Raw genomic sequence first — 19,503 nt, forward strand, 5'->3', positions numbered from 1 at the left:
GCAAAAAGGTATGCCTTATAAAAAATAAGTCAAGGGATGATCAATGAAATAACTGATAGATGGACTTAACTAAAATTAAAAACTTCTGTTTTCCCAAAGACAGTTCAAAGAAAGAGAAAAGCTGCAAACAAATTATTTGCAAAAAGACACATCCATTTAAGCACTGTTAACCAGTATAATTTACCAAATTATATTAAAAAGAAAAAAAAAAACTCTAAACTTAACAATAAATGAGTAAAAATCTCTGGACACCTCAACAAAAAAAGAAATATAGATGCAAGTAAGCATATGAAAACACGCTCAACATCATACATTATTATAGACCTGGAAATTAAAATGCACCACACACCTATTAAAATGAAAAAACAAAACAAAACAAAACAAACACTAAAAACACCAATAATATGAAATGTTATGGCGAAAGGAACTTTTATTCACTGTTAATGAGACGTCAAAATGGTACAGTCACATTGGAAGACAGTTCAGTAGCTTCTTATAAAAGTAAATACACTCCTGGGACTTTCCTGGTGGTCCAGTGGTTAAGAATCCACCTTGCAGTGATGCAGGGAAGGTGGGCTTGATTCCTGGTCTGGAAACTAAGATCCCACATGCTGTGGAGGAACTAAGGCCTCAAACTGCAACTACTGAAGCCCATGCATTCTAGAGCACTGATGACACAGCTACTGAGCCTGAGTGCTGCAGCTACTGAAACCCATGCACTCTGGAGCATACACACCACAACTAGAGTTCATGTGCTGCAACAAAAGGTCCTGCATGCCACAACTAAGACCTGATGTGGTTGAATAAATCTTTTCTTTTTTAAAACAGTAAATATACTCTTACTATATGAGAAAAGGGCAACAGAGGATGAGATGGTTGGATGGCATTACTGACTGAATGGACATGAGACTGAGCAAACTCCAGGAGATAGTGAAGGACAGAGAAGCCTGGCATGCTGCAGTCCACAGGATCACAGACAGTTGGGACATGACGGAGACTGAACAACACACGATGAAGCAATCATGCTCTGGAATATTTACCCAAATGAGTTGAAAACTTTTCCATATAATTATCTGTACATAATATTTGTAGCAGCTTTATTCATAATTGCTAACACCTGGAAGCAACCAAGATGTCTTTTAATAGATGAATGGACAAACAAATTGTGGCATACAACTGTTGTGGAAGTGGGAAGAGAGATGAAGAGGAATAGTACAGAGGATTTTTAAGACAGTGGAACTATTCTGTATGACACTACTGTGTGGAATACATGTCACTAAACATTTGTCAAAACTCACAGAATGCATAACACCAAGAGGGACCCTAATACAAAACGGACTTTGGGTGATAATGTGTGTCATTGTATGTTGACCAACTGCAGTAATGTATCACTCTGGTAAGAGATGCTGATGGTAGAGAAGGTTGTATGTTTGTGAGATTCTCTACTTTGCACTCAATTTAAGATTTCTCCAAAAAAACAACAGGTAATCTGAACAACAACAACAAAAAATCTTACATCTAGAAGTAGACAAAAACCCACTTACTACCTAGTAAATAGAGAAATCAAATAAAGAAAACAGAAAACAAGATATTGAGAGCTAAATAACAACAAAACCCTTTTACATCAAAACTTAATAGAAATTGAATATTTACTTTTAGCCCCTACTCAAAAAAAAAAAAAAAAAGACAATGATGGCGATTATGATCTCTAATTGTATGCTAAATAATTATTAAACCTCTGTAACATAAACATCTGGAAGAGCCCAATAATTGCTAAGAAAATTGAAATGGTAACACCAAACCATTACCTTCAAAAAGTATCAGATCCAAAATCAACCTTAAAAGCTTCTCTACAGCACAGGAAACCATCCACAAATTGAAAAAACAACCTACCGAATAGAAAATATTTGCAAATGCTATGACTGATAAGAGGTTAATATCCAAAATATAAATAGCTTATACAACTCAACACCAAAAAACCTCCCAAACAACCCAATTAAAAAATGGGCACAAGACCTACACAGCCATTTTTGCAAGGAGGAAAAGCAGTAGGCCAACAGACACATGAAGAGATGTTTGACATCAAGTGATCATTAAGGAAATGCAAATTAAAATTACAGTGAGATATCACCTCACACCTGTCAGAGTGGCTATCATTGAAAAGAATGCAAATAACAAATGTTGGCAAGGATGTACAGAAAACAGAACCCTCATAAATGCTGGAGGGAATATAAACTGGTACAACCACTGTGGAAACCAATATGGAGATATCTCAAAAAACTAAAAATAGAACTACCATATGACCCAGCAAGCCCATTCCTGGGAAAATAAAAACATTAAATTTGAAAAAATACACGCACTCAAAAGTTCACAGTAGAATTATTTACAATTGCCAGGGCAAGGAAGGAAACTAAGGGGTTTATCAACAGATGAATGGATAAAGAAAAGGTGGTAAACACAGTGCGCGCGCACACATACACAGACCTGTCTGTGCACAAACAATGGAATACTATTCAGAAAACCACTAGACCATTCAGGTATGACCTAAATCAAATCCCTTATGATTATACAGTGGAACTGACAAAATAGATTCAAGGGACTAGATCTGATAGAGTGCCTGAAGAACTATGGACTGAGGTTCATGACACTGTACAAGAGACAGGGATCAAGACCATCCCCAAGAAAAAGAAATGCAAAAAGGCAAAATGGTTGTCTGAGGCAGCCTTACAAACAGCTGAGAAAAGAAGAGAAGGTAAAGGAAAAGGCGAAAAAGAAAGATATACCCATCCGAATGCAGAGTTCCAAAGAATAGCACGGAGAGATAAGAAAGCCTTCCTCAGTGATGACTGCAAAGAAACAGAGGAAAACAACAGAATGGAAAAGACTAGAGAACACTTCAACAAAATTAGATATACCAAGGGAACATTTCATGCAAGGATGGATACAATAAAGGACTGAAACGGTATGGAGCTAACAGAAGCAGAAAATATTTTAAAAAGGGGGGCAAGAATACACAGAACTATACAAAAAAGATCTTCATGACCCAGATAGTCATGACAGTGTGATCACTCACCTAGAGCCAGACATCCTGGAATGTGCAGTCAAATGGGCCTTAAGAAGCATCACTATGAACAAAGCTAGTGGAGGTGATATAATTCCAGTTGAGCTATTTCAAATCCTAAAAGATGATGCTGTGAAAAGTGCTGCACTCAATATGCCAGCAAATTTTGAAAACACAGTAGTGGCCACAGGACTGGAAAAGGTCAGTGTTCAATTCAATCCCAAAGAAAGGCAATGCCAAACTACTGCACAATTGCACTTATCTCACACGCTAGCCAAGTAATGCTCAAAATTCTCCAAGCCAGGCTTCAACAGTACGTGAACCATGAACTTCCAAATGTTCAAGCTGGTTTTAGAAAAGGCAGAGGAATGAAAGATCAAATTGCTAACATCCGCTGGATCATGGAAAAAGCAAGAGAATTCCAAAAAAAGCATCTGCTGCTGCTGCTAAGTTGCTTCAGTCGTGTCCGACTCTGTGCGACCCCATAGACGGCAGCCCACCAGGCTCCCCCGTCCCTGGGATTCTCCAGGCAAGAACATTGGACTGGGTTGCCATTTCCTTCTCCAACGCATGAAAGTGAAAAGTGAAAGTGAAGTTGCTCAGTCGTGTCTGACTCAGCGACTCCATGGACTGTAGCCCACAAGGCTTCTCCATCCATGGGATTTTCCAGGCAAGAGTACTGGAGTTGGGGTGCCATTGCCCTCTCTGACAAAAACATCTACTTCTGCTTTATTGATTACATCAAAGCCTTTGACTCTGGAAAATTCTTCAAGAGATGGGAATACCAGAGCACCTTACCTGCCTCCTGAGAAACCTGTATCCAGGTCAAGAAGCAACATTTAGAACAAGACATGGAACAACAGACTGGGGAAAGGAGCATGTCAAGGCTGTATACTGTCACTTGTTTTACTTAGCTTATATGCAGGGTACATCATGCAAAATGCTGGGCTGGATGAAGCACAACCTGGAATCGAGACTGCTGGGAGAAATAGCAATAACCTCAGAAACGCAGATGATACCACTCTTATGGCAGAAAGCGAAGAAGAACTGAAGAGCCTCCTGATGAAGGTCAAAGGAGAGAGCGAAAAAGCTGGCTTAAAACTCAACATTCACAAAACTTAAGATCATGGCATCCAGTCCCATCACTTCAATGGCAAATAGATGGGGAAACACTGGAAACAACAAAAGACTTATCTTTTTGGGCTCCAAAATTACTGTAGACGGTGACTACAGCCATGAAATTAAAAAACGCTTGCTCCTTGGAAGAAAAGCTATGACAAATCTAGACAGCATATTAAAAAGCAGAGACATTACTTTGCCAACACAGGTCCGTCTAGTCAAAGCTATATATGATTTTTCTAGTAGTCATGTATGGATATGAGAGTTGGACTATAAAGAAAGCTGAGGGATAAAGAATTGATGCTTTTGAACTGTGGTGTTGGAAAAGACTCTTGAGAGTCCCTTGGACTGCAAAGAGATCCAACCAGTACATCCTAAACGGAATCAGTCCTGAATATTCACTGGAAGGATTGATGCTGAAGCTGAAACTCCAAAACTTTGACCACCTGATGTGAAGAGGTGACTCATTTGAAAAGATCCTGATGCTGGGAAAGACTGAAGGTGGGAGAAGAAGGGGACATCAGAGGATGAGATGGCTAGATGGCACCACCGACTCAGTGGACTTGAGTTTGAGCAAGCTCTGGAAGTTGGAGACTTCCAGGACAGGGAAGTCTGGTGTGCTGCAGTTCATGGGGTCGCAAAGAGTCAGACACGACTGAGTGACTAAACTGAACTAAAAGTAATTTTGAACTAGTTCTTCATGTTTTAGAATAGAAAGTGTGATTACATCAAACTAAAAAGCTTCTGCACAGTAAAGAAAACAGCGAAAAAATAATCTTTGGAGTGGGAGACAATGTTTGCAAACCATATAACTAATACAGGGTTAATAGCCACAATACCTAAGAAACTCCTCCAAATAAATATCAAGAAATCGCAAATAATCCAATTAAAGAATGGGTGGAAAAGGCATACAAATGGCCATAAGGTACATTAGATACTCAACATCGCTAATCAGAGAAACACAAATCAAAACCATAATGCGATTATCACCTCACACCTTCAGGATAGCTGTTATCAAAAAAACAAGAAATAACAAATGCTGGCAAGCGTGTGCATAAATTGGAAGCCCAGTATACCATTGGTGGAAAGTAAGCTGTATAGTCACAATGGAAAACAGTATGGAAGTTTCTTATAAAATCGCACTTAAGCATCATATATAGTAGCTAAGAAATGGAAATAATTTTAACTGTCCATGGATGAATTAATGGATAAAGAAGATATATATATAAAATACACATACACACAAAACAATTCAGCCATAAAAATGCAATGAATGAAATCTTGCCACCTACAACATGGATGGACCTTGAAGGCCACGTGAAATAAGCCAGAGAGAGAAAGACAAGATTAATATAATCTCACTTACAAGCAGACTGTAAAAAAAAACAAAAAACCCAAGCTTACAGAAACAGAGAACAGACGACGGCTGCCATACAGGAGGGTGGCTTGGCAGGTGAGAGAAATGCGTGAAGAGGGTCAAAATGTACAAACTTTTAGCTATAAAACAAGGAAATCATGGGGGACAAAATGTACAGCATGGTGAGTATAGTTAGCAATACTGTATTATGTCTTTCAACGTTGCTTAGAGTAAGTCTTAAAATTCTACCTCACAAGAAAAAGAACAATGCTGGTATGTTAACTAGATTTACTTACAGTGATCATTTTACAATGTATACAAGTACCATACCGAACCACTGCATGTGCACCGGAAACTAGTATTTTATGTCAATTATACTTAATGAAAACAAAAAAATTTCATAAGCTTTCCCCAATGTTTACATGTCTTAGGACATATATCCTAGTGAGCACCTACTAGGGAGGGTAAACTGGAGTAAAGATGAAATGAAAGTGAAGTCACTCATTCATGTCCAATTCTGTGCAACCCCATGGACTGTGCAGTCAATGGAATTCTTCAAGTCAGAATACTGGAATGGGTAGCCATTCCCTTCTCCAGGGGATCGTCCCAAACCAGGGATCGAACCCAGGTCTCACACTGCAGGCAAATTCTTTACCAGCTGAGCCACCAGGGAAGCCCAAATGTGAAGAACAAAGGGAAAAATTATGAGGGAGGCTGCATGGATCAACAACAATGACCACAGTCTGAAAACTACAAGTAACTCAAATTTGTGTACCAGAACTCAAAGAATAAAAAAACAACAAGTTTCAAAATAAATACATTCTATTTTTGGATATGAAAACTTAATTGAAAAACATGAAATATTACTTCTCTTAAAATGGAAGAATTAAATTTAATTCCAGATGAAAACACAATTTTGCCTTTTAAGCATCTCTCTGTTTACGTATTTACAGATTATTTTTGGCGGGAACAGGGAAATGTACATGCTAATATCTGAAAACAGCAAAGGAAATAATGAAAAGAGAAACCATGAACAACTTGTCTCATTAACTATGAAATCTACTCTAAGTTTCCCTGGTGGCTCAGTGGTACACAATCCATCTGCCAACGTAGGAGACTCAGCTTCAATCCTAAGAGTCCCTGGAGATGGAAAGGGCAACCCAATTCAGTATTTTTTTTTAACTTACTTATAATTGAAGGATGATTGCTTTACAGGATTGTGTTGGTGCCTGTCAACACTCCAGTATTCTTGCCTCGGAAAACCTATAGACAGAGGGGCCTAACAGACTATAGTCCAGGGGTCATCAGTCAGACATGAGTTGGGTGACTAAACAACAATAATCAGGAAAAGGTATAATACTGAATTAGAAACAGAGTGAAAAAGAAAACCCAGAAATAGATGTCAGAATATGTGAGAGTTTAATATATGACAAAGAAAGCTATTTCAATTAAATGAGAAAAATAAAGGTTTGACACACGATTCAAACAACCAAAATATTAATCATGGTGGTTTCATCATGGAAATAGAAACTTAAGGTAATTTACTTTCTTCTTTTTAACTTATGTCTGCTTCATTTTCCTCCCAGTGAGCCCATATTATTTAAATAAGCAGGAAAAACACGACGCTATCATCAGTCAAAACCAAAAAAACATAATGAAAAAACACCAAGTGGATATTTTATAACCATTCAACTTTTAAAGCTTTTAAAAAAAATATGTTTAGTATATTTAAATACAGTTCACAATTAAACATCTTTCCCCCCCAGATTTACCATACCTGCAATTAATTCACAGCTTTCTGACTTTTCTCAACTATATGACTATGACAACTACCTCTCAGGACTATTGTTTTGATTAAATGAGATTACACACATAAACTTCATACAGCTTTAAGGGGAAAAAAAACACCAGAAAATGCTTGGAGGCTAAAGAATAGAGCTATTGTCAATAACCATAAAATAGCCATCTTTAAGTGAGGCCTCAGGCTTACATTATTTTTCTAAACACCATAAAAATGTATGAGAAAAGAGCATTCAGAACATTATCAAAAAGAATTAGAATATTGCTATCTTAAAATTAAGTACTAAGGGGAAAAAAAAATGCTGTAAAGCAATGTCATTCTCTCCTTTTCTAAGGAAAATCAAGCAACTTTTGTCTTTCTGATTCTGTGTTAAGGAAGATACAAGCAAAGAAGTATTTTAAACAACTAAATATTAAGGAAAATCTACATCAAATTTACAATAATAGACAAAAGTAGACAAATTTTTGTTTACAAAGGAGTACATTCTAATGTAATGCTTAATTGAAAATTATCAATTACTGTATACGTTTCCATTCTAATTGTGATGGGGAGAATTCAAATCCTGTAAAAGCTGATTTATATTTGATTCCCGTATCTCTCATTACCCCTTCATGGGTTACAGCCTAGCCATGGTGAAGGGGATTGGGTAACTCAATAAAGCTATGAGCCATGCCCTGCAGGGTTACCCAACACTGATAAGTCATAGTGAAGAGTTCTAACAAAACAAGGAACAGCAAATCACTCCAGTATTCTTGCCAGGAGAACCCCACGAATAGTATGAAAAGGTAAAATGATGATACTGGAAGATGAGCCACCTATGTCAGAAGGTGTCCAATATGCTACTAGAGAAGAGCGATAAATAGCTCTAGAAAGAATGAAGCAGCTGTGCCAAAGTGAAAAACAACCCTCAGTTGTAGATGTGTCTGGTGGTGAAAGTAAAGTCTGCTGTAAAAAAAAAAATATTGCATAGGAAACAGGAATGTTAGGTCCATGAATCAAGGTAAATTGAAAGTGGTCAAACAGGAGATGGCCAAGAGTGAACACTGACATCTTATGAATCAGTGAACTAAAACTGATGGCAATGGCTGAATTTAACTCAGATGACCACTGTATCTACTACTGTGGGCAAGAATCCCATAGAAGAAATGAAGTAGCCCTCATAGTCAACAAAAGAATCAAAATGCAGTATTGGGTATAATCTTAATAACAACAGAATCAACTCCATTCATCTCCAAGGCAAATCATTCAGCATCACAGCATGTCTATGTGCCAACCACTAATACCGAAGAAGGTGAAGATGACTGGTTAAAGAACAGCTTCTAGAAATACTGTTAAAAAAAAAAAGTCCTTTTCATCATAGGGGGTTGGAATGCAAAAGTAAAAAGTCAAGAGATACTCAGAATAACAGGCAAGTGTGGACTTGAAGTACAAAATGAAGCAGGGCAAAGGCTAACAAGAGTTTTGTCAAGAGAACACAATAGTCATAGCAAACATTTCAACAACCCAAGAAATAACTCTATACATGAACATCACCAGATGGTCAATACCAAAACCAGAGTGATTATATTCTTCGTAGTCCAAGATGAAGAAGCTCTACACAGTCAGCAAAAACAAGACCTGGAGCTGACTATGGCTCCAATCAAGAGCTCCTTATTGCAAAATTCAGGCTTAAATGGAAGAAAGTAGGGAAAAACACTAGGCCATTCAGATATGACCTAAATAAAATTCCTTATGATTTTACAGGGAAGTGACAAATAGTTAACGGGTTAGATCTCACAGACAGAATGCCTAAAGAACTATGGATGGAGGTGTAACACTGTTTAGGAGGCAGTGATCAAAACCATCCCATGAAAAAGAAACGCAAGAAGGCAAAGTGGTTATCTGAGGAGGCTTTACAAATAGCTGAGGAAAGAAGAGAAGTAAAAGGCAAGGGAGAGAGGTAAAGGTATACCAAGCTGAGCACAGAGTTCCAGAGAACAGCAAAGAGGAATAAGAAGGCTTTTTTAGATGGGCACGATGAAGGACAGAAATGGTTAAGGACCTAACAGAAGCAGAAGAGATTAAAAGGAGGCAACAATACACAGAAAAACATAGGTCTTATTGACCCAGATAACTACAATGATTTAAAAAATCTAGTCTAGGTGGTTACTCACCTATAGCCAGATATCCTGGAGTGTGAAATCAAATAGGCTTTAAGACGCATTACTACAACAAAGCTAGTGGAGGTGACAGAATTCCAACTGAGTTACTTTTAAAATCCAAATATTTACCGTGGCTCAGACAGTAAAACGTCTGTCTACAACGCGGGAGTCGATCCCTGGCTCAGGAAGATCCCCTGGAGAAGGAAACGGCAACCCACTCTAATACTACTGCCTGGAAAATCCCATGGATGGAGGAGCCTGGTAGGCTACAGTCCATGGGGTCACAAAGAGTCGGACACGACTGAGCGACGTCACTTCACCACTTCAGCAGTGACCACAGTTCTGGAAAAGGTCAATTTTCATTCCAATCCCAAAGAAAGGCAATAACAAAGAATATTCAGACCAATGAACAACTGCACTCATTTCACATGCCCGCAAGGTAATGCTTAAACCCCTTCAAGCTAAGCATCAGCAGTACATGAACCAAGAACCTCCAGATGTACAAGCTGGGTTTCAACAAGGCAGAGGAACCAGAGATCAACTTGCCAAGGTTCGCTAGTCATGGAGAAAGCAAAGAAATTTTAGAAAAGTATCTACTTCTGCTTCCATGTGCTGCTTGTGCTAAGTTGCTTCAGTTGTATCTGACTCCTTGTGACCCCATGGACCATCAGGCTCCTCTGTCCGTGAGATTCTCCAGGCAAGCATACTGGAGTGGGTTGCCATTTCCTTCTCCAACTTCTGCTTCATTGATTTAGACTGTGGGGACCACAACAAACTGTGGAAAATTCTTAAAAGAGATGAGAATAGAGACCACCTTACCTGCCTCTTGAGAAAACCTGTATGCAGGTCAGGAAGCAACAGTTAGAACTAGACATGGAACAATAGACTGGTTCCAAATAGGAAAAGGAGTATGTCAAGGCTGTATATTGTCACCTTGCTTATTTAACTTACATGGAGAGTACATCATGAGAAACACTGGGCTTTAAGAAGCACAAGCTGGAATCAAGATTGCCAGGAGAAATATCAACCTCAGATATGCAGGTGACACCACCCTTATAGCAGAATGTGAAGAGGAACTAAAGAGCCTCTTGATGAAAGTGAAAGAGGAGAGCAAAAAGCTGGCTTAAAACTCAACATTCAAAAAACTAAGATCGTGGCATCTGGTTCCATCACTTCATGGCCAACAGATAGGGAAAAAGTGGAAACAGTGACAGATTTTACCTTCTTGGGCTTCAAAATCACTGCAGATGGTAACTGCAGTCATGAAATTAAGACAGTTGGTTCCTTGGAAGGAAAGCTATGACAAACCTAGACAGTGTATTAAAAAGCAGACATCACTTTGCCAACAAAGGTCAGTAAGAGTCAAAGCTATGGTGTTTCCAGTAGTCATGTACAGATGTTAGACGTGGATCATGAAGAAGGCTGAGCCTGAAGAATTGATGCTTTCAAATTGTGGTGCTGGAGAAGAGTCCTGAGAATCCCTTAGACTGCAAGTTCTAGCTAGTCACTTCTAAAGGAAACCAATCCTTAATATTCATGGGAAGGAGTGATACTGAAGCTTAAGCTCCAATACTTTGTCAACCTGATGCAAACAGCCAACTGACTGGAAAGGACCCTGATGCCAGGAAAGATGGAGGACAAAAGGAGAAGGGGACAGCAGAGGATGAGATGGTCAGATAGTGTCACTGACTCAGTGGACAGCAATTTGAGTAAACTCTGAGAGATAGTGGAGGACAGCGGACTCTGACGAGCTGCAGTCCATGGGGTTGCAAAGAGCTGAACACAATTTAGTGACTGAACAACAACAATCTCTCATTAAGTCCCAGGAAAATTATTTTTTAAAATAAATCAAACAATTTTTCAACCTTTACCACAGAAAAGAAAGGAAAAGGGTTCAATTGAGTAGATGATCTCTAAAACAGAATAAGAATCAGTCTTCCCTAGTGGTCCAGTGGTCAAGAATCTGCCTTGCCAGTGCAGGGGACATAGCTTTGATCCCTGGTTAGGGAAAATTCCACACACCTTGGGGCAACTAAGTTGGAGCATCTCAACTTCTTAGTCAGTGCTATTCCACCCATGCTTCGTAACCAGAGAAGCCACCACAACAAGCAGCCCATGGACCACAACTAGAGAGTAGTCCTCACACGCCGCAAGCAGAAAAAGCACATGCACAACAAAGACTCAGCACAGCCAAAAGTAAATAATAAATAACATTTAAAATACAAAGAAATAAGAATCAATGTAGCAGATAAACAATTATAATGAAATAAATATATTCCAAAGGTACTTACTGCACCAGAAGTTGTACCTAAAAAAAAAATCGGAAGAGTATTACAGTGTGATAAATCAGGCTGTCCTTGAGTTAACAGTTTTAAAATATTTATTCATACTACTTTTTCTCCTCATGCTATCACATTAAGTATCCTAAGACTGTCTCATATGACTTATGTGCTTGCTCTCTTTCCCACAAAAATAAAATATCTATAGTGCAACACACTTTCAGAATTAAGTTGGCCCTTTGAACTTTCAATCTACAAACTCACCTGACAGCAGTTAGAGAAGCTAACAGTTTGCCTTTTGTTTCTCCTCTTCCTGTTATTATAGCTGTCCCATCTTAACTAATTTCTGTTTCTCTGCTATACTGCTGGTAGTAATGAATGTGTATAGTAATGAATGTTTCAGACCCCTGATTCTATTCTTTAAAGTGAAAGCCACTCAGTCGTGTTTGATTCTTTGCGACTCCATGGACTGTAGCCTGCCAGACTCCTCTGTCCATGGAATTCTCCAGGCCAGAATACTGGAGTGGGTAGCTGTTTCCTTCTCCGGGGTATCTTCCCAACCCAGGGATCAAACCCAGGTCTCCTGCATTGCAGGCAGATTTTTTACCGCCTGAGCCACTAGGGAAGCCCTCTACGCTTTAGGTTTATGACAATTTCAATTATCTAGGTTCCAAAACATATGCTGTATAATACAATATCCTTTGGCCATCACATATCCCTATTTAAATTAGATTAAATAAAATTTTAATGTTCAGTTCCTCCTGTGCACTAGCCACATTTCAATACTCAATAATTACATGTGGCTATATATGACACTACAGATTACAGAACAATTCCTTCCTTTCAGCAAGTTCTATTAGATGGTACTATCTTAAAACTACTACCAAAGCCCCATTAAGACATAAAAGGAAATCCACATTAGTTACAAAGTTCATACAAATAATCTTTAACTTTAGAAACAAGTAGCTTAAAATTGTATGTAAAAAACTAACAATGACTGTAAAAAGAAAACAAAACTAAGTATATAGATACTAACAGCAATCAAAAGCAGCTAGTATGAAAATATCAGTAAGAGAGCCAGAGCATTTAAAAACTAAAAAGAAAATGTTAAGGTATCTAAATAGACCTAGAATACTATTTTAAAGTATATCAGAATATTGTTATAGCTTAAATGATGAAATCCATGAAACATTTTAAAAACCAACTATGGCCCATATAAACCCTCATATTGCATTTTAAACATGTTTCAACTGATAATGTTTAAAAGAAAAAATATTTTGGCAGAATCATGGGACAAAGTACACCATCTAGAATACATGGAACATTACTTGTGTATAATTGAAGCATTATTATTATACATTAAAGTCATACTAGCTATATTTATAACATTCATAGGTAACCTGCTGGTAAAAAATGCATCAGAGAAATTACAAACTACACGGATCAAGCAGGTACCTAAAAAATGACTGAAGTAGTCCAGAAGACTGAGAGTGCATGCTTGATATCTGAAGTATAGAGTCCCTATCCCATTCCACAGGGTTTGCTGAATACAAATATGGACTCAACCAGAATTTTTTATTCAAATATTCTTTGAGTATCTACTGTACTGAGGACCACTGTAAATATTAAAAGTACAGATCATCCAACTTTAAAATAAATTCAATCTTTGTGTAAAATGATAAATTCAACTTTATATAAGCCTGCAGATTTTAATGTTAGCAACTAATTAGTACTTTGGCCACCTCACACAAAGAGTTCACTCATTGGAAAAGACTTTGATGCTGGGAGGGATTGGGGGCAAGAGGAAAAGGGGACGACAGAGAATGAGATGGCTGGATGGCATCACCGACTCGATGGATGTGAGTCTGAGTGAACTCCGGGAGTTGGTGATGGACAGGGAGGCCTGGCGTGATGTGATTCGTGGGGTCGCAGAGAGTCGGACACCACTGAGCGACTGAACTGAACTGAATTATACAATTTAAAACCATTGTATGGGCCAAAGTATATCCTATAGACCAAATCTGGTCCCAGAACTCCACACCTAAAATTATGACAATTTCTTATGGATTTAATTATGAATGCTATATATAAAAAAAAAAAAATACTGGGAGCTGATTAAAATGCCCAGGAGACACTGTTTTATTCCTCATTCTAGGATGGTTGTGACTGTCTATATTAAGTCTAGTATATCACCATAAATGGTATACATACCTGCTGCTACATCCATATTATTTACTCCTGGCTGTAAGAAGAAAAAATGAAATTAGTAACATTTACTCTGCACAAGCTATATTTTATACACAATCCCCATAAAGCATAGTTAATCAACCCCTTCTCTGTATTAATTCTCTAGTCACCGACTCAAAAATTTTGGTTAAGTTTTAGTGATCTTGGTTCCCTAAGCTTGCTATAAATTGTTAAAAACAAAACAGTAACCTACAGCTACTGAAGCACTTCAAATGTTTTATTTATATGATCAATTATATAAAAGATCCACAATTCTAAGATTCAAAAAGCTGAAAACCTTTTAAGTTTGGCATCAAAACTCACAGTGGCCAAAGCTATCCTGAGTAATAGGAATTCTTTAGTCTTATTTATCCCACATCAGAATAAACATCTCTATGTTCTGATTTAGAAATATGTGTTAGAAATCAAAGGGCACTGGCCAAGACCCCGTGGGTATATTATAATTATTATATACTATATGCAGTGTACTACTTTATAATGTTAAAAACAAACTTTGAAATGTATCTGCCCCTAGGGGTTTTGGAGAAGTCACTGCAAACTTACCATCTCAGTGGAGTATGCCACATCTGTTCATTAAAACTAACCAATAAATAAGTCACACTAATTTTAATATCATAATGATTTTTATATTGCTATACTATCTAATACTAATAGGGTGATAAGATTATTCAAAAATTTTCTAAGTAATGTGCCATAGCTGAAGTCTCATGAATTGTGGATTTCAAATGAAATCTGATTTCTAAATTTAGGATATAGTATTAAATCACATCACATCAACTTTTGTCTACTGTTTAAGATTAGAATGCTACTAGAGCAATTAAATCAGAGAACGCGATGGCAACTTGACTCCAGTACTCTTGCCTGGAAAATGCCATGGACGGAGGAGCCTGATGGGCTGCCATCTATGGGGTCGCACAGAGTTGGACACGACTGAAGCGACTGAGCAGCAGCAGCAGAGCAATTAAATGTTTCTAGCTAACAAATTATGCTTTTTCAGAATTCTAGACTTGCTTAATGTAGAATAACTAAGGATGTATATCTATTATAAATATAGGAAAAATGTAAATGCCTGGAATCGAAAAATTTAAGAGTCCTTGTAATTCCTATCTTATAGTACTCGGGAGGCGCTTAAATGACTAACACGAATGTCTACAAAATATATACGCTGTTTCAAAAAGAAATCAAAACATCACACACAAAGTTATTTTCACAAGATTACCGGTAAGGCAGGCTGCATGGAAGCCTGAGACATATGAGACATCATCATTCCAGGCATTACTGAAGACATCATTCCAGGCATCTAGAACAAAAGTAAAAAAAGATTACTATATAAGGCCAAAGCACCTAGTAAGATTTTAAGAATCTATCTGGTTATTAAAGCAACTGTGTACAATTTAAGATTAAAACCCAATGAATACTATACTATATGAATAGCATGCTTAGTAAGTGCTTGTTGAATGAATGAAGTTATTTTATTAACGATCTATTTATGTGTGTGTCATAATTACTTTAACAAGTACATTTAAAAGTTTAGATTATGTGTTATTTGTAACCTAAAACTTAAGAATATTAATTTCCTTTTAACTCGAAACCAACGTTTTTCACCCTTCTTTGGAGCAAGGCAAAATTTTTTTTCAGTGTTTCGCACCTTTGTTTTTTAATATCTGTATTAAATAATTTTCATATTCATCTGGTCTTTTTAAAATCTCTAAGTCAAAGGTGCTTGTAACTCACTGACTTTAAACAAATACATAAGTAATAGACTTTCCAAACTCAAATCTATGCTCAAATCTATAAAGAAAAACTTAAAGCACATATACACACGCATATCTGAAGAAAGAAAGTATTAGCTTGGTGGCTTAATCTCATCTACCAATGACTGTCAACCAAACCTATGAATGAATCTTCACTACTATGAATAAAAATCATAAAAATTGACACAAATTTCCAAAGGATTTGTCACATATTTAGTACAATCTCACATCATAATTTTAATATGAACAAATGTAAGGAAAACATGAAGAGAGATAAAATTATATAAAACAATCACAGGTACTGGAACAAGGTAACCAGTTATTCAGCAGTTTCAAATTAAATGAACAATCTAAAAAATAGGAACAACAAAAAAGAAGAATATTGGTCAACAGGAACATATAAAGCCTACTGAAAGCAAAGGAGAACACTCAAACACTGATGTTTATTACTTGTGGAAAGTCAGTCAACTAATGATGCAAAACCAGGCTAAGTATCATTAAAATGAAGTTGCATGATATTCATGGATGAAAAAAATTAACAAAAAAAGTCTTTTTAGTCCTCAAAACATTTATTGTTTAAACATCACTAAACAAGAACTTGAGAAAGAAAACATGTGACTAAAATAATGTTTTCTTTTTTTAAAGTACAGAATTTCAAAACAAATTACTGACGAGCCTCTACAACCCCATGACTAACAGAACTAGGTTTTATCTCCTCCTTCCTTCAACAGATATACCCTCACAATGAATTCTGCTTTAGGCTAACAGCAAAGTATGTTTGAATTCTAAAAGAACTAAGTAACAAACTATGAGGGGAAGCAGAGTGGGCAACAGAAATGGCCTGCTATTAAAATGGTCTGTGTATAAAATCAAAAGCTAGTAACACATCCCCAAACTAGGATTCTAAGCCAAACAGAGAAACTGAAGTTTAAAAACTTAAGAGAAAAATGAATCAAAGTCTTTTCTCATAAGAATTAAAGACACTGAAGGGAAAAGATAAATTGGAAATATGAGATTAACAGATGCACACTACCATATACAAAATGAACAGCAAGGACTTACTGTACTGTCCAGAGAACTATATTCAACATCTTGTAATAAACTATAATGAAAAAGAATAATAAAAAAAAGAATATACATATATACGTATAACCAAATCACTGCACTGTACATCTGCAACTAATACAGTATTATAAATCAACTAGACTTCAAGTAAAAGAAATGCTTATGACTCCATGTTAAGAGGAAAAACTCATAATCAAAATAGTGCATAAACTATGATTAAAATTTTGAAACACCGATGTACATACCATAAAATCTGGAATAAAATTTACCAGAAATGATAATATGGGTTATTTATTTCTCATTCTACTTTTCAAACCTTCTGGAATGATGTCTTTAAAACTAAACAACCAAACTGAAAGAATTCTGTCCTAATTTTACTTCTTAAAAAAAGGATTAAAGACATTTTAAAAGTAAAATCTCCATCATGCAATAAGAGTATTTCCACATGACAGCAGTACAAACGACTGTACAAATAAACTTAATTGCAAACTGAAACACTCTATTTCATTAAGACATCGTGATCAAGGCCCATCTTAAAGCACAAAAGGACTTACATATAATAAAAGTTTTACTAGACCAGGTCAATGAGATAGCAAACAATATCTGAAGAGAATCTGACAAGAGTTCTTTCAATTGCTATTCTTCCCACACTTCAGATTTTAAAACATCTCAAAAATTTGTCTTTATACATTAGTACTAGTGCTACTGGTTACATGATGAAATTTAATGTCAAATAAAAATTCTCCCTCTGAATCTCTGTACATTTTGAAGGGTAGCAACCAGTTGAAGCTTGTTCATCCTAACAAACACTGGTAAGATTCTTAAATTATGTACAACTGCGTATCAGGCAAGAACACTGGACTGGGTTGCCATTTCCTTCTCTAGGGAATATTCCCCAACTCTGGCATCCAACTTGCATCTCTCCTGCATTGGCAGGTGGGTTCTTTATCACTAGAACCACCTGGGAAGCCCTCTAAAAGTAAACAGATCATTAATTTAATTCTAAAGCTAAACTGTGATGTTATTAACATGAAACCAAGGGACAAAAACATAAATACGCCAAGTATTGTTTCTCATGAAAAACTATTACAAGAATCTGATAAAATTAAGAGCTCCTCCAGAGACTTGCACATCATAGAAAAGCTTGTTTCTCAAAGTCTGAAAAACCTATCTTGTGGAACTGCTATGATTTCCACTTTGCATTAATTCTAGGATACACCTAATATGGAGATGCATGTGTCAGCCTGACTGACTGACGCTGAATTCTTTTGGAGGATTTGTGTTGACTGATGCCAGTTACTTGGCAGCATCATCAATCTGAGATTATTAAATTTTTCTAAGTTACTTGTTTTAACACCACAGTGGTAATGGGAATCTAGGCTGCAAGCTTATGACAGAACTGGCTTGTGGTTTAAACCCTCAGAAATGACTTTTTTTGCCTTCCCCTTTGCCCAATTAGCAAAGTCGAGACATTTGACTTGCTTTCCTGTCCCTTTTTACATGGCAGATTACCTCCTGCTTCACAGGCAGGGAACAGCCCTTTGGCATCCCAACTTTATCCATAGACTTCTCATTTAAGTTTGTTTTTTCTCACTCAGGGCATGTAATATTCTCTTGGCCAAAGAGTTTGGATTTTTCCAAAAATCCGAAAAACTCTTTGGCCAACACAATATAATGGAATTTCTCAACAATACTGAGATCTTAAGTTCAACGAAGACAGGATGTTCATTAAAAATGGTTAAAGGGAACAATCCTTGCACAGTTGCTACATAATGCCACAACAAATTCCATAAGCCAGATCCTCTTAAAAGCTTCAAAGTGGTAGCTTACACTAAGCTTGCTGAGAAGCACACTATAAAATTACAAATGACTCTGTAGAGCTTCACAAATTTCTACTTAAGCTACTTTAGCAAATATATTAAGTACTATAATTAAGAATTTTTAGTTGTTAGGAGACAAAGGAAGAATGAGAAGGGTGAAAGGCATATGTGAGATATAAACTAAATTGCCTAAAATATTAAGCATCTAAATATAATGAACACTTTGGCACCTTTAAAAAAATAACTCATACACAACTTGATATGCTTTTTCAAAGTAGGCAATGATTTGTGTGATATGTTTCTATTTTTTTAATGATAAAAGTTAAATCAAGAAAATCTCTTGAAAATTCTCAGAAGAATCATCCATTTGCAGAAAATTAAAAAAATGAGTAAAAACTAGGAAGCACCACACAATCCACTCAGTCATTCTTAGCATCCTAATTTAGAAAATTTCTCATGTTAGACCAAAACAAGCATGATTCATTGATCACTCTGTTTTAATTTTTTAAAAAATTTCAGTAATAAAAGCAATCCTGTTAATGCTATAGCAAATTAGTTACATAAAGTGTAAATTAGCCCAATTTTATTATGATATGAAAATAAAAGTGCACATCTTCATGTTGGCACCTCAAATTTTCTTTTTCTTCATAATTATTTCCTGAAGTTTCTCCTGTTGGAAAGAAATCACATAACCTAACTTATTTTTTGTCTAAATATTAACTCTTGAATTTGGCTGACTTTTAAAAAACCACTCTTGCTCCCCCGTAGCTGGAAACTGATTACTTAGATAGTTTGAGTCTCGCCTTTATACTTGGTTCCTTTTAAATGTGCTAAAGTTAATTCCACAACACACTCTACA

General features: G+C 36.5%; 1 protein-coding gene across 10 annotated transcripts in view; it reads right to left on the reverse strand.

Annotated features, from left to right (window-relative positions):
- Positions 1-19,503, reverse strand: part of PRPF40A (pre-mRNA processing factor 40 homolog A) — a 59,514-nt gene that overhangs the window by 29,304 nt on the left and 10,707 nt on the right. For all 10 annotated transcript variants that reach the window (XM_040229088.1, XM_040229087.1, XM_040229097.1 and 7 more), the window contains 3 exons: positions 15,225-15,305; positions 13,970-14,000; positions 11,771-11,787 (listed from right to left, as the gene is read on the reverse strand). In XM_040229088.1, the coding sequence (XP_040085022.1) occupies positions 11,771-11,787; positions 13,970-14,000; positions 15,225-15,305 (129 nt within the window). The remainder of the gene's footprint in view (positions 1-11,770; positions 11,788-13,969; positions 14,001-15,224; positions 15,306-19,503) is intronic.

Source organism: Oryx dammah, unplaced genomic scaffold (genome assembly GCF_014754425.2).
Source record: "Oryx dammah isolate SB20612 unplaced genomic scaffold, SCBI_Odam_1.1 HiC_scaffold_27, whole genome shotgun sequence".
NCBI lineage: Eukaryota > Metazoa > Chordata > Mammalia > Artiodactyla > Bovidae > Oryx > Oryx dammah.